The sequence below is a fragment of the Oncorhynchus masou genome, chromosome 9, assembly GCF_036934945.1.
Source record: "Oncorhynchus masou masou isolate Uvic2021 chromosome 9, UVic_Omas_1.1, whole genome shotgun sequence".
Lineage (NCBI taxonomy): Eukaryota > Metazoa > Chordata > Actinopteri > Salmoniformes > Salmonidae > Oncorhynchus > Oncorhynchus masou.
The window spans coordinates 91,583,378-91,598,103 of NC_088220.1; the positions used below are offsets into that span (position 1 = coordinate 91,583,378).

Genomic DNA, 14,726 nt, shown 5'->3' on the forward strand with positions numbered 1-14,726 from the left:
CCCCTGTCCTCCTCCTGTTCTCTTCTCCTCCTCCTCCTCCTCCTGTCCTCTTCTCCCCGTCCTTCTCCTCCTCCCCCTGTCCTCCTCCTCCTCCCCCGTCCTCCTCCTCCTCCTCCCCCTGTCCTCCTCTCCTAGTCCTATCCTCCTCCTGTTCTCTTCTCCTCCTCCTGCCGTCCTCCTCCTCCTCCTCCTGTCCTCCTCTTCTCCTGTCCTCTTCTACCCCTGTCCTCCTCTCCTCCTTCTCCTCCTCCCCCTGTCCTCCTCCTCCCCCTGTTCTCCTCCTCCTCCTCCTGTCCTTTCCTCTTCCCCCTGTCCTCCTCTCCTCCTCCTGTCCTCCCCCTGTCCTCTTCCCCTTCTCCTCTTCTCCTCCTGTCCTCCTCTCCTCCTCCCCCTGTCCTCTTCTCCTCCTCCCCTTCTCCTCCTCCTACTGTCTTCCCCCTGTCCTCCTCTCCTCCTCCTCCCCCTGTTCTCCTCCTCCTCCTCCTGTCCTCCTGTCCTCCTCCTCCTGTCCTCCTCTCCTCCTCCTGTCCTCCCCCTGTCCTCCTCTCCTCTTCCCCTTATAATCCTGTCCTCCTCCTCCTGTCCTCCTCCTCCCCTGTCCCTCTTCTCCTCCTCCCCTTCTCCTCCTCCTGCTGAGACTGCTGAGACATTCAAACAGGCCAATACTTGGTTCTATTCAAACAAATCCCTCCTCCTGTCCTCCTCTCCTCCTCCTCCTGTCCTCCTCCTCCTGTCCTCCTGTTCTCCTGTCCTCTTCTCCCCTGTCCTCCTCCTCCTCCCCTGTCCTCCTCTCCTAGTCCTGTCCTCCTCCTGTCCTCCTCTCCTCCTCCTCCTGTCCTCCTCCTCCTGTCCTCCTGTTCTCCTGTCCTCTTCTCCCCTGTCCTCCTCCTCCTCTCCCTGTCCTCCTCCTCCTCCCCTGTCCTACTCTCCTAGTCCTGTCCTTCTCCTACCTCCTCTTCTCCTGTCCTCCTCCTCCCCCTGTCCTCCCCCCTCCCCCTGTCCTCCTCCTCCGCATGTCCTCCTCCTCCGCCTCCTGTCCTCCTCCTCCTCCTCCTGTCCTCCTCCTCCTCCCCCTGTCCTCCCTCTCCTCCTCCTGTCCTTTCCTCTTCCCCCTGTCCTCCTCCTGTTCTCTTCTCCTCCTCCTCCTCCTCCTGTCCTCTTCTCCCCGTCCTTCTCCTCCTCCCCCTGTCCTCCTCCTCCTCCCCGTCCTCCTCCTCCTCCTCCCCCTGTCCTCCTCTCCTAGTCCTATCCTCCTCCTGTTCTCTTCTCCTCCTCCTGCCGTCCTCCTCCTCCTCCTCCTGTCCTCCTCTTCTCCTGTCCTCTTCTACCCCTGTCCTCCTCTCCTCCTTCTCCTCCTCCCCCTGTCCTCCTCCTCCCCCTGTTCTCCTCCTCCTCCTCCTGTCCTTTCCTCTTCCCCCTGTCCTCCTCTCCTCCTCCTGTCCTCCCCCTGTCCTCTTCCCCTTCTCCTCTTCTCCTCCTGTCCTCCTCTCCTCCTCCCCCTGTCCTCTTCTCCTCCTCCCCTTCTCCTCCTCCTCCTGTCTTCCCCCTGTCCTCCTCTCCTCCTCCTCCCCCTGTTCTCCTCCTCCTCCTCCTGTCCTCCTGTCCTCCTCCTCCTGTCCTCCTCTCCTCCTCCTGTCCTCCCCTGTCCTCCTCTCCTCTTCCCCTTATAATCCTGTCCTCCTCCTCCTGTCCTCCTCCTCCCCTGTCCCTCTTCTCCTCCTCCCCTTCTCCTCCTCCTGCTGAGACTGCTGAGACATTCAAACAGGCCAATACTTGGTTCTATTCAAACAAATCCCTCCTCCTGTCCTCCTCTCCTCCTCCTCCTCCTGTCCTCTTCTCCTCCACCTCCACCTCCTGTCCCCTCCTCCTCCTGTCCTCATCTCCTCCTGTCCTCCTCTCCTCCACCTCCTCCTCCTCCTCCTGTCCTCCTCCTCCTCCTGTCCTTTCCTCTTCTCCCCCTGTCCTCCTCTCCTCCTCCTCCTGTCCTCCCCCTGTCCTCTTCCCCTTCTCCTCTTCTCCTCCTGTCCTCCTCTCCTCCTCCCCCTGTCCTCTTCTCCTCCTCCCCTTCTCCTCCTCCTCCTGTCTTCCCCCTGTCCTCCTCTCCTCCTATTCCTCCTCTTCATCTTACTCATCTGCCGCCACTTCTTCCTCCTCAACCTAATCTTCTTCATCATCTTCCTCCTCCTCTTATTCCTCCTCCTTTTCATCTTCCTCCTCCTCTTCCTCCATCCCGTCAAAATGAAAGAGGATTTTCAGTGTAATACCAATCACACAGTGTAACCCTCCATGGGTGATGTAGCTGGAGGCAAGCAGTGATCCGTGTCAGAGAGGTTGAGTGATAGTGTCAGGAGGAGGGTTGAATGTGACCCTAACCGCTGGTATAGGATAAATGTAGCCTAGCATCTCTCTCTCTCTCTCTCTCTCTCTCTCTCTCTCTCTCTCTCTCTCTCTCTTTCCTACAGATAACAAGGTAGTAGCTTTTTCTCATCCCCCTGATAGTTTAGTTTATCACAGGGGGTAGGTTCGGGCTGCTTCCCAAATGCCCCATGTTCCTGCTGTCGACTTGAGAGATAATGAGCTCACCTCTGACAAGGACTTCAGCCTCAGCAAACAAAGTGTCGGCGCTGGTCTGAGCCCGGCAGCTGTATTTCCCAGCATGCTGCAGTAAGATGCTTCTGATCATCAGGTCCACCGTGGAGGACTGCTGTGTGACAGGCAGAAAGTCAACAACAACATAAAATTAGAGAGAGTGATGTGTGGGGTGGAGGGGTATGTTTGTGTGTGTGATGTGTGTGTGTGTGATGTGTGTGTGATGTGTGGGGGGTGGAGGGGTATGTATGTGTGTGTGGGGGGGGGGGTGGAGGGGTATGTTTGTGTGTGTGTGGGGGGTGGAGGGGTATGTTTGTGTGTGTGTGGGGGGAGGTATGTTTGTGTGTGTAAATGTGTGCACATGTATAATTGATTGGGTGTGTAACATAAAGTTAGCAGAGAGATATCCAAGTCCGGCCTCTCTGTACTGAGAAATCTGATGCTGCTCACATCCTGTACTAGGCTCATGCAGGCTTTAAAGAGACTATTGTCAAGTTCAGGTGGTTGCTAGCTGTTACTTTTCCTCCACTCCTCACTCATCTTTCTTCACTCTCTCTCTCTCTCTCTTGAAATGAGAAACGCCTAAGGAAAGACTGGGGAATCATTCAGTCTAAAGACACCTGTTTAGCACAAAACCTGATTACAATGACATCCCATGAAGCAGACTGATAGGATTCCTGTGTGCCAGAAGACTGTTGTCACTGCTAGCACCTGAGGTCTCTAGAGGATGGGTGATAGGATGTCTAGCTATCTGGAGACAGGGGAAGATGGGTGATAGGATGTCTAGCTATCTGGAGACAGGGGAAGATGGGTGATAGGATGTCTAGCTATCTGGAGACAGGGGAAGATGGGTGATAGGATGAGTAGCTAGCTGGAGACAGGGGAGGATGGGTGATAGGATGTCTAGCTATCTGGAGACAGGGGAGGATGGGTGATAGGATGTCTAGCTATCTGGAGACAGGGGAAGATGGGTGATAGGATGTCTAGCTATCTGGAGACAGGGGAAGATGGGTGATAGGATGAGTAGCTAGCTGGAGACAGGGGAGGATGGGTGATAGGATGAGTAGCTAGCTGGAGACAGGGGAGGATGGGTGATAGGATGAGTAGCTATCTGGAGACAGGGGAGGATGGGTGATAGGATGAGTAGCTATCTGGAGACAGGGGAGGATGTGACAGGTGTGGCATATGAAGAAGCTGATTAAACACCATGATCATTACACAGGTGCACCTTGTGCTGGGGACAATAAAAGGCCACTCTAAAATGTGCAGTTTTGTCACACAACATAATGTTTGAAGGGGTACGAGACTATAAGCGTTTGGGATCCACTGTTATAGAGAATTTGGCAGTGCGTCCAAACGGCCTCACAACCGCTGACCACTTGTAACAACGCTGCGCTCCTGCCTAGTCAAGTGAAATCCATAGATTAGGGCCTAATACATTTATTTCAATTGACTGATTTCTTTATATGAACAAGTAACTCAGTCAAATCTTTGAAATGGTGGTATGGTAAGTTTATATGTTTGTTATAGCTATCTTTGTTATAGCTATATATACATATACAGTGGAAGCAGGACGTTTACATACACCTTAGCCAAAGACATTGAAACTCTGTTTTTCACAAATCTTGACATTTACTCCAAGTAAAAATTCCCTGTTTTAGGTCAGTCAGGATCACCACTTCATTATAAGAAAGTGAAATGTCAGAATAATAGTAGAGAGAATGATTTATTTCAGCTTTTATTTCTTTCATCACATTCCCAGTGGGTCAGAAGTTTACATACACACAATTAGTATTTGGTAGCATTGCCTTTAAATTGTTTAACTTGGGTCAAACATTTTGGGAAGCCTTCCACAAGCTTTCCACAATAAGGTGGGTGACTCTGCCACCCCCACAACATGACTCTGCCACCCCCACAAGATGACTCTGCCACCACCACAACGTGACTCTGCCACCCCCACAACGTGACTCTGCCACCCCCACCTCATGACTCTGCCACCCCCACAACGTGACTCTGCCATCCCCACAACATGACTCTGCCACCCCCACAATTTGACTCTGCCACCCCCACAACATGACTCTGCCACCCCCACAACGTGACTCTGCCACCCCCAAAAAATGATGCTGCCACCCCCACAACATGACTCTACCACCCCCACAACATGACTCTGCCACCCCCGTGCTTCAAGGTTGGGATGGTGTTCTTCGGCTTGCAAGCGTCCCACTTTTTCCTCCAAACATAATGACGGTCATTATGGCAAAACAGTTATATTTTTGTTTCATCAGACCAGAGAACATTTCTCCAAAAAGTATGATCTTGGTCCCCATGTGCAGTTGCCAACCGTAGTCTGGTTTTTATGGCGGTTTTGGAGCAGTAGCTTCTTCCTTGCTGGGCAGCCTTTTAGGTTATGTCGATATAGGACTTGTTTTACTGTGGATATAGATACTTTTGAACCTGTTTCCTCCAGCATTTTCACAAGGTCCTTTGCTGTTGTTCTGGGATTGATTTGCACTTTTTCCACCAAAGTAAGTTCATCTCTAGGAGACAGAATGTGTCTCCTTCCTGAGCGGTATGATGGCTGCGTGGTCCCATGGTGTTTATACTTGTGTGATGATTTCTTTGGATTTTCCCATGATGTCAAGCATCTGTTTTGTCACCAAAGCCCCATATATAACCCACCACTGCAACCTGTATGCTCTTGTTGGCTGGCCCTCGCTTCATACTCGTCGCCAAACCCACTGGCTTATGGATGCAAACCCACTGGCTTATAGATGACCACATCTATAAGTTGCTGCTAGGTAAAGCCCTGCCTTATCTCAGCTCACTGGTCACCCACCCGTAGCACATGTTTCAGCAGGTATATTTCACTGGTCATCCCCAAAGCCAACTTCTCTTTGGCCACCTTTTCTTCCAGTTCTCTGCTGCCAATGACAGGAACAAATTACAAAAATCCCTGAACCTGGAGTCTTATATCTCCCTCACTAAATGTATTAAGCATCAGCTGACCGATCAGCTTACCGATCATTGCACCTATAATCAGCCCATATATAAATAGCCCACCCAACTACCTCATCCCCATATTGTTATTTTTTTTGCTCCTTTGCACCCCAGTATCTCTACTAGCACATTCATCTTCTGCACATCTATCAATCCAGTGTTTAATTGCTAAATTGTAATTATTTCACTACTATGGCCTATTTATTGGCCTTCCCTCCCTAATCTTACTACATTTGCACACACTGTATATATACACTGCTCAAAAAATAAAGGGAACACTAAAATAACACATCCTATATCTGAATGAATGAAATATTCTTATTAAATACTTTTTCTTTACATAGTTGAATGTGCTGACAACAAAATCACACAAAAATTATCAATGGAAATCAAATTTATCAACCCATGGAGGTCTGGATTTGGAGTCACACTCAAAATTAAAGTGGAAAACCACACTACAGGCTGACCCACCTTTGATGTAATGTCAAAATGAGGCTAAAACAAGTCAATGAGGCTAAAACAAGTCAAAATTAGTCAATGAGGCTAAAACATGTCAAAATGAGGCTCAGTAGTGTGTGTGGCCTTCACGTGCCTGTATGATCTCCCTACAACGCCTGGGCATGCTCCTGATGAGGTGGCGGATGGTCTCCTGAGGGATCTCCTCCCACATCTGGACTAAAGCATCCGCCAACTCCTGGACAGTCTGTGGTGCAACGTGGCGTTGGTGGATGGAGCGAGACATGATGTCCCAGATATGCTCAATTGGATTCAGGTCTGGGGAACGGGCTGGCCAGTCCATAGCATTAATCCCTTCCTCTTGCAGGAACTGCTGACACACTCCAGCCACATGAGGTCTAGCATTGTCTTGCATTAGGAGGAACCCAGGGCCAACCGCACCAGCATATGGTCTCACAAGGGGTCTGAGGATTTAATCTCTGTACCTAATGGCAGTCAGGCTACCTCTGGCGAGCACATGGAGGGCTGTGCGGCCCCCCAAAAAAATGCCACCCCACACCATGACTGACCCACCGCCAAACCGGTCATGCTGGAGGATGTTGCAGGCAGCAGAACGTTCTCCACGGCGTCTCCAGACTGTCACCTCTGTCACATGTGCTCAGTGTGAGCCTGCTTTCATCTATGAAGAGCACAGGGCGCCTGTGGCGAATTTGCCAATCTTGGTGTTCTCTGGCAAATGAAAAACATCCTGCACGGTGTTGGGCTGTAAGCACAACCCCCACCTGTGGACGTCGGGCCCTCATACCACCCTCATGGAGTCTGTTTCTGACCTTTTGAGCAGACACATGCACATTTGTGGCCTGCTGGAGGTAATTTTGCAGGGCTCTGGCAGTGCTCCGCCTGCTCCTCCTTGCACAAAGGCGGAGGTAGCGGTCCTGCTCATTGCCCTCCTATGGCCTCCTCCACGTCTCCTGATATACTGGCCTGTCTCCTGGTAGCGCCTCCATGCTCTGGACACTACGCTGACAGACACAGCAAACCTTTTTGCCACAGCTTGCATTGATGTGCCATCCTGGATGAGCTGCACTACCTGAGTCACTTGTGTGGGTTGTAGACTCCGTCTCATGCTACCACTAGAGTGAAAGCACCGCCAGCATTCAAAAGGGACCAAAACATCAGCCAGGAAGCATAGGAACTGAGAAGTGGTCTGTGGTCCTCACCTGCAAAACCACTCCTTTATCAAATCAAATCAAATCAAATTTTATTTGTCACATACACATGGTTAGCAGATGTTAATGGGAGTGTAGCGAAATGCTTGTGCTTCTAGTTCCGACAATGCAGTAATAACCAACAAGTAATCTAACTAACAATTCCTAAACTACTGTCTTATACACAGTGTAAGGGGATAAAGAATATGTACATAAGGATATATGAATGAGTGATGGTACAGAGCAGCATAAGCAAGATACAGTAGATGGTATCGAGTACAGTATATACATATGAGATGAGTATGTAAACAAAGTGGCATAGTTAAAGTGGCTAGTGATACATGTATTACATAAGGATGCAGTCGATAATATAGAGTACAGTATATACGTATGCATATGAGATGAATAATGTAGGGTAAGTAACATTATATAAGGTAGCGTTGTTTAAAGTGGCTAGTGATATATTTACATCATTTCCCATCAATTCCCATTATTAAAGTGGCTGGAGTTGAGTCAGTGTCAGTGTGTTGGCAGCAGCCACTCAATGTTAGTGGTGGCTGTTTAACAGTCTGATGGCCTTGAGATAGAAGCTGTTTTTCAGTCTCTCGGTCCCAGCTTTGATGCACCTGTACTGACCTCGCCTTCTGGATGATAGCGGGGTGAACAGGCAGTGGCTCGGGTGGTTGATGTCCTTGATGATCTTTATGGCCTTCCTGTAACATCGGGTGGTGTAGGTGTCCTGGAGGGCAGGTAGTTTGCCCCCGGTGATGCGTTGTGCAGACCTCACTACCCTCTGGAGAGCCTTACGGTTTAGGGCGGAGCAGGCGGTGATACAGCCCGCCAGGATGCTCTCGATTGTGCATCTGTAGAAGTTTGTGAGTGCTTTTGGTGACAAGCCAAATTTTTTCAGCCTCCTGAGGTTGAAGAGGCGCTGCTGCGCCTTCTTCACGATGCTGTCTGTGTGAGTGGACCAATTCAGTTTGTCTGTGATGTGTATGCCGAGGAACTTAAAACTTGCTACTCTCTCCACTACTGTTCCATCGATGTGGATAGGGGGGTGTTCCCTCTGCTGTTTCCTGAAGTCCACAATCATCTCCTTAGTTTTGTTGACGTTGAGTGTGAGGTTATTTTCCTGACACCACACTCCGAGGGCCCTCACCTCCTCCCTGTAGGCCGTCTCGTCGTTGTTGGTAATTAAGCCTACCACTGTTGTGTCGTCCGCAAACTTGATGATTGAGTTGGAGGCGTGCGTGGCCACGCAGTCGTGGGTGAACAGGGAGTACAGGAGAGGGCTCAGAACGCACCCTTGTGGGGCCCCAGTGTTGAGGATCAGCGGGCAGGAGATGTTGTTACCTACCCTCACCAACTGGGGGCGGCCCGTCAGGAAGTCCAGTACCCAGTCGCAGAGGGTGGGGTCGAGACCCAGGGTCTCGAGCTTGATGACGAGCTTGGAGGGTGACCTTCCGGCGCCGACAGAGATGGCCGCCTCGCTTCGCGTTCCTAGGAAACTATGCAGTTTTTGTTTTACGTGTTATTTCTTACATTAGTACCCCAGGTCATCTTAGGTTTCATTACATACAGTCGAGAAGAACTACTGTATATAAGATCAGCGTCAACTCACCATCAGTACGACCAAGAATATGTTTTTCGCGATGCGGATCCTGTGTTCTGCCTTACAAACAGGATAACGGAATGGATCGCATGCAGCGACCCAAAAAAATGACTCCGAAAAAGAGGGAAACGTGGCGGTCTTCTGGTCAGACTACGGAGACGGGCACATCGTGCCCCACTTCCTAGCATTCTTCTTGCCAATGTCCAGTCTCTTGACAACAAGGTTGATGAAATCCGAGCAAGGGTAGCATTCCAGAGGGACATCAGAGACTGTAACGTTCTGTGCTTCACGGAAACATGGCTCACTGGAGAGACGCTATCCGAAGCGGTGCAGCCAACGGGTTTCTCCACGCATCGCGCCGACAGAAACAAACACCTTTCTGGTAAGAAGAGGGGTGGGGGTGTATGCCTTATGGCCAACGAGGCATGGTGCGATGAAAGAAACATACAGGAACTCAAATCCTTCTGTTCACCGGATTTAGAATTCCTCACAATCAAATGTAGACCGCATTATCTACCAAGAGAATTCTCTTCGATTATAATCACAGCCGTATATATCCCCCCCAAGCAGACACATCGATGGCTCTGAACGAACTTTATTTAACTCTTTGCAAACTGGAAACCATTTATCCGGAGGCTGCATTCATTGTTGTTGGGGATTTTAACAAGGCTAATCTGAAAACAAGACTCCCTAAATTTTATCAGCATATCGATTGCGCAACCAGGGCGGAAAAACCTTGGATCACTGTTACTCTAACTTCTGCGACGCATATAAGGCCCTGCCCCGCCCCCTTTCGGAAAAGCTGACCACGACTCCATTTTGCTGATACCTGCCTACAGACAAAAGCTAAAAAAGAAGCTCCCACGCTGAGGTCTGTCCAACGCTGGTCCGACCAAGCTGACTCCACACTCCAAGACTGCTTCCATCACGTGGACTGGGACATGTTTCGTATTGCGTCAGATAACAACATTGATGAATACGCTGATTCGGTGTGCGAGTTCATTAGAACATGCGTTGAAGATGTCGTTCCCATAGCAACGATTAAAACATTCCCTAACCAGAAACCTTGGATTGATGGCAGCATTCGCGTGAAACTGAAAGCGCGAACCACTGCTTTCAATCAGGGCAAGGTGTCTGGTAACATGACTGAATACAAACAATGCAGCTATTCCCTCCGTAAGGCTATCAAACAAGCTAAGCGTCAGTACAGAGACAAAGTAGAATCCCAATTCAACGGCTCAGACACAAGAGGCATGTGGCAGGGTCTACAGTCAATCACGGACTACAGGAAGAAATCCAGCCCAGTCACGGACCAGGATGTCTTGCTCCCAGGCAGACTAAATAACTTTTTTGCCCGCTTTGAGGACAATACAGTGCCACTGACACTGCCTGCAACGGAAAAATGCGGTCTCTTCTTCACTGCAGCCGAGGTGAGTAAAACATTTAAACGTGTTAACCCTCGCAAGGCTGCAGGCCCAGACGGCATCCCCAGCCGCGCCCTCAGAGCATGCGCAGACCAGCTGGCTGGTGTGTTTACGGACATATTCAATCAATCCCTATACCAGTCTGCTGTTCCCACATGCTTCAAGAGGGCCACCATTGTTCCTGTTCCCAAGAAAGCTAAGGTAACTGAGCTAAACGACTACCGCCCCGTAGCACTCACTTCCGTCATCATGAAGTGCTTTGAGAGACTAGTCAAGGACCATATCACCTCCACCCTACCTGACACCCTAGACCCACTCCAATTTGCTTACCGCTCAAATAGGTCCACAGACGATGCAATCTCAACCACACTGCACACTGCCCTAACCCATCTGGACAAGAGGAATACCTATGTGAGAATGCTGTTCATCGACTACAGCTCGGCATTCAACACCATAGTACCCTCCAAGCTCGTCATCAAGCTCGAGACCCTGGGTCTCGACCCTGCCCTGTGCAACTGGGTACTGGACTTCCTGACGGGCCGCCCCCAGGTGGTGAGGGTAGGTAACAACATCTCCTGCCCGCTGATCCTCAACACTGGGGCCCCACAAGGGTGCGTTCTGGGTGCGTTGGTGGTGTCTTGCTAATTGCCACCTGTTGTCTATTCCATTTGCACAACAGCATGTGAAATGTATTGTCAATCAGTGTTGCTTCCTAGGTGGACAGTTTGATTTCACAGAAGTGTGATTGACTTGGAGTTACATTGTGTTGTTGAAGTGTTTTTTTGAGCAGTATACTTTCTACTGTGTTATTGACTGTACGTTTATGTATAACTCTGTGTTATGTGTGTCGCACCGCTTTGCTTTATCTTGGCACGGTCACAGTTGTACATGACAACTTGTGCTCAACTGGCCTACCTGGTTAAATAAAGGTGAAAAAAACAAAGACACAGCGGTTGGACCCGGAAATCCCAAATTTGGACTCATCAGACCAAAGGACAGATTTCCATCGGTCTAATGTACATTGCTCGTGTTTCTTGGCCCAATAAAGTCTCTTCTTGTTATTCGTGTCCTTTACTAGTGGTTTCTTTGCAGCAATTCAACCATGAAGGCCTGATTGATGGAGTCTCTTCTGAACAGTCGATGTTGAGACGTGTCCGTTATTTGAACTCTGTGAAGCTTTTATTTGGGCTGGTCACTCTAATGAACTTATCCGCTAGAGCAGAGGTAACGCTGGGTCTTCCTTTCCTGTGGCGGTCCTCACGAGAACCAGTTTCATCATAGCACTTGATGGTTTTTGCGACTGCACTTGAAGAAACTTTCAAAGTTCTTGAAATCTCTCACATTGTCTTAAAGTAATAATGGACTGTCATTTCTCTTTGCTTATTTGAGCTGATCCTGCCATAATATGGACTTGGTCAAATTAACTTTTACAAGGCACAACTGTTAATTGAAATGCATTCCAGGTGACTACCTCATGAAGCTGGTTAAGAGAATGCGAAGAGTTTGCAAAGCTGTCATCAAGGCAAAGGCTGGCTACTTTGAAGAATCTCAAATATAAAATATATTTTGATTTGTTTAACACTTCTTTGGTTACTATATGATTCCATATGTGTTATTTCATAGTTTTGACGTCTTTAATAGTATTCTAAAATGTAGAAAAAAGTAAAAATAAAGAACAACCCTGGAAGGAATAGCTGTGTCCAAACTTGATTGGTGCTGTATATACAGTGCATTCGCAAAGTGGTCAAAGCCCTTTTTCCACGTTACTTTACAGCCTTACTCTAAATAGGATTCAATCAAAACATTTCCTCATCAGTCTAAACACATAATGACAAACTGACATCAGGTTTTAATAAAGCATTTATGTTTTTATTAAAAAAAGAAATACCTTATTTACATAAGTATTCAGACCATTTGGTATGAGTCTTGAAATTGAGCTAAGGTGCATGCTGTTTCCATTCATCATCCTTTGTACAACTTGATTGGAGTTCACCTGTGGAAAATTCAATTGATTGGACATGATTTGGAAAGGCACACCTGCCTATATAAGAGTCATCCCCCTGACCAAGGCCCTTTTCCCTAATTGCTCAGTTTGTCCGGGCAGCCAGCTCTAGGAAGAGTCCAAACTTCTTCCATTTAAGAATGATGGAGGCCACTGTGTTCTTGGGGACCTTCAATTGTGCAGTTATTTTTTGGTGTCTTTCCCCAGATCTGTGCCTCAACACAATCCTGTCTCTGAGCTCTACGGACAATTCCTTCCACCTCATGGATTGTTTTTTGCTTTGACATTCACTGTCAACTGTGGGATCTTACATGCAGTATACTGTACATCATCATCTTCATGGTCTATCAGGCAACATCAGACAGTTTGGGTTGAGATGAAGGATCTTTGTTTGAGACAGTTTGCTTCAGCAGGAAGATAATCCTGTATCAACAAGAAATGTGAATTATTATGGGATATAATTAATGGACATTTTTGTAAGGATTGATACCTTTTTTCGTAAGGGAAAAACAAGTGGAAATGACCAAATTACCAACTACAGAAGCGTTTTTAAACATCAAATGCATTACTTTTTAGGGTGTTTTCACACATTATATGTATCGTTCCAATCAGAGTTCGATTGTTTTTTACCTTGTATTTTTTTCATTTGGTCAGGTTGTTTTTTTATTGCCAACTGTCAAATGAACTAAAATGCCTAAACAAAATCACGTTTCATGCAAGTCATTTTTTTTATTGTAGAAAAATAAATCTATGATTATCTTGAAACATAACTTGTTTGTCCCAAACTTGATACTGTGTTACTTTCAATTTGGTCTTCCAAAAACAACGGTGTTTAGTGATGTCACGACTTCCGCCAAAGTCGGTCCCTCTCCTTGTTCGGGCGGTGTTCGGCGGTCGACGTCACCGGCCTTCTAGCCTTCACTGATCCATTTTTCATTGGTTTTGTCTCGTCTTCCTTCACAGCTGGTTCCAATCCCATCAATTGCATGTTGTGTATTTAACCCTCTGTTTCCCCTCATGTTTTGTCAGAGATTGTTTGATTGTATGTGATGTGCATGTATTGTGTTGGTGCGCGACGGGTTTTGTACCCACTTTTGGTTTTTTGTACATTTTGGTTTTTGGAGTTTTATCAGCATTTATTAAACAACTCTGTTTATACCAAGTACGTTCTCCTGCGCCTGACTTCCCTGACACCAACACGGACACCTTACAAGTGCGCTCCTTAGTGTGGATAGTTTTCACACCAGTCCAAAGAAACCGAAGGGGGGAAACCCGCCAGTTTGAAAAACCTCTCCGAACCAATTTGCTGTAAAATACCAGTTAAAGAAAAGTTCTCCTGCAACAGGTTTATCAAATTAAGGTTCTACATCTGTATGGAACCCTGAATCTCACCTTTAGTTTCAGTACCGAACATGGCAGAAATGGAACTGTGTACTTTCATTACATGCAGTTTCTAATTAAGGGAAAGGGAAATGTAGAGTAAGTGTCTGGATTCATCAAATGTGTTTTAGTTTATTTTCCTGTCAAACAGCCCATCTCTTCTACATACAGCACATGCTGTTTAGTTTCATTAACATCACTCCATCTTGATTACCCAGAGACTAATCAAGGGTTAATAAATTAGCCAACCCCATCTGACTGCCAGCTTTTAAAACTTAGCCATCCCAATTACTGAGTTCAATGAGTCCTTCATAGCTCAGCAATGATAAGTGAAGATGGTATAAAATTAACCATATTAAAGACATAAGCCTGAAGGAAGAGGCAGAGAGGCAGATCAGATTAGGAACAGAAGGAGAACAGGGAGATTTATCCCCATTAGGACAGGGATGAGAACAGGGAGAATCATCCCATTAGGACAGGGATGATGATAACAGGGATGATTTCTTTGAGTGGGAGTTAAACCTTGTAACGGCGTTCTTCTTTTGTTGAATGAAAGTCGGACCGAAATGCAGCGTGTAAGTTACTCATGTTTATTATGTGAAGACAAACGAACGAACTAAACACGAATAACTAATAAATACAAAAATAACAAACAGAACGTGAAACCAATTACAGCCTGACTGGTGCACACTACACAGAGACAGGAACAATCACCCACGAAATGCAAAGCGAAATCAGGCTACCTAAATACGGTTCCCAATCAGCGACAACGAGAATCACCTGATTCTGATTGAGAACCGCCTCAGGCAGCCAACCTATTTAACACACACACACCCCTAATCAACTACAATCCCAAACACTACAAACCCCAATAAGAAAATACAATACAATAACCCATGTCACACCCTGGTCTGACTAACTAATAAACTAAAACACAAAATACTAAGACCAAGGCGTGACAAACCTAATGCCATATGGGGTGTGTTTGTGTGTGTCTCTGCTCACAAGTGTGCATACATGTGATGTGTGTGTGGGATCATGAGCGTGTGCGTGCTTGT

The 14,726-nt window shown here is 47.5% G+C and overlaps 1 protein-coding gene across 1 annotated transcript in view; it reads right to left on the reverse strand.

Annotated features, from left to right (window-relative positions):
- The window catches only part of LOC135546750 (contactin-5-like), a 436,013-nt gene that overhangs the window by 115,485 nt on the left and 305,802 nt on the right, over positions 1-14,726 (reverse strand). Inside the window, exon 13 of the mRNA XM_064975401.1 lies at positions 2,584-2,704. Coding sequence (XP_064831473.1) covers positions 2,584-2,704 — 121 coding nt within the window. The remainder of the gene's footprint in view (positions 1-2,583; positions 2,705-14,726) is intronic.